General features: G+C 48.5%; 1 protein-coding gene across 1 annotated transcript; it reads right to left on the reverse strand.

Moving 5' to 3' along the window:
* Positions 1-396: 396 nt before the first annotated feature.
* LOC116659845 (60S ribosomal protein L29-like) lies at positions 397-735 on the reverse strand. Its single transcript, XM_032467888.1, has one exon. It carries the CDS (start codon positions 733-735, stop codon positions 397-399), a length of 339 nt encoding a protein of 112 aa, XP_032323779.1.
* Positions 736-1,165: the final 430 nt, after the last annotated feature.

Raw genomic sequence — 1,165 nt, forward strand, 5'->3', positions numbered from 1 at the left:
ACAAATGTACATACATACCACATCTTCTTTATCCAGTCATCTGTTGATGGACATTTAAGTTGCTTCCGTTTCTTGGCTGCTATAAACATTGGGGTGCATTATCTTTTTGAATTAGAGTTTTCTCTGGATATATGCCCAGGAATGGGATTGCTGGATCATATTTTCTCTATTTTGGGTTTTTTAAGGACCCTCCATACTGTCCTCCACAGTGGCTGCACCAATGTACATTCCCACCAGCAGTGGAGGGGCTCCCTATTCTCCACACCCTCTCCAACATTTATTATCTGTGCACTTATTTTTTTCTTTCCCTGCCTCAGGTTTGTTTGTACAAACAGCACAGGAGGACATGAGCCCTGTGCAGACAGCAGCCCAGGGGTCACACCAGTCCTTCTTTCTTCACATTGACAGATAAAGGCCTCTACTCTGGACTTTCGTGGGGGCCTGGGCACCTTTGGGAGCCTGAGCCCGAGCCGGAGCCTTGGTCTGAGCCTTGGCCTTGGCCTTGGGTTGGCAGAGCCTGAGACCCTTAGCGATGTAGGCACGTTTCCCGAACTTGGGGTGAGCAATGCAGGCAAGTCGACTGAGCTTGTGACTGTCGCCCTTTGGGATCGTGGGCTTGAGCTCCTTGGGCTTTACTGAGCGCCTTGACAGCCTCACACGTGCGCTCGTGGCCTTGGCGTTGTCGGCCTGCTTCCTCTTCAGGCCCTTCTTGTTGTGCTCCTTGGCAAAGCGCATGTTCCTCGGAAACTTGGGGTCCACCCCCTTAAGAGATTCATATCGTTGTGATCGGGGCTTTTTTGATGCCATTTCCTTGCCATTTTGGGGACTGGTTTTATGTGGTGTGGTTCTTCAACTTGGCCTGTCTCCATCGGGGCTTGCAGATCCTGAAGCCCCTGGGACCGGAAGAGAAGGAGTTGTTTGTGCACTTTTTAATGATGGCCATTCTGACCAGTGTGAGATGATACCTCATTGTAGTTTTGACTTGCATTTCTCTAATAATTAGTGATGTGGGGCATCTTTTCATGTGCCTGGTGGCCATCTGTACATCTCCTTTGGAGAAATGTCTATTACGATCTTCTGTTCATTTTTTTGGATGGATTTTTGTTGTTGTTGTTGTTGTTGTTATTGAGTTGTATGAGCTGCTTGCGTGTTCTGGTACTCAAGC

Source organism: Camelus ferus, chromosome 25 (assembly GCF_009834535.1).
Source record: "Camelus ferus isolate YT-003-E chromosome 25, BCGSAC_Cfer_1.0, whole genome shotgun sequence".
Taxonomy (NCBI): Eukaryota; Metazoa; Chordata; class Mammalia; order Artiodactyla; family Camelidae; genus Camelus; species Camelus ferus.

Coding starts and splice junctions, on each gene's coding strand:
- LOC116659845 (XM_032467888.1), bottom strand. CDS start 735: ATGCGCTTTGCCAAGGAGCACAACAAGAAGGGCCTGAAGAGGAAGCAG.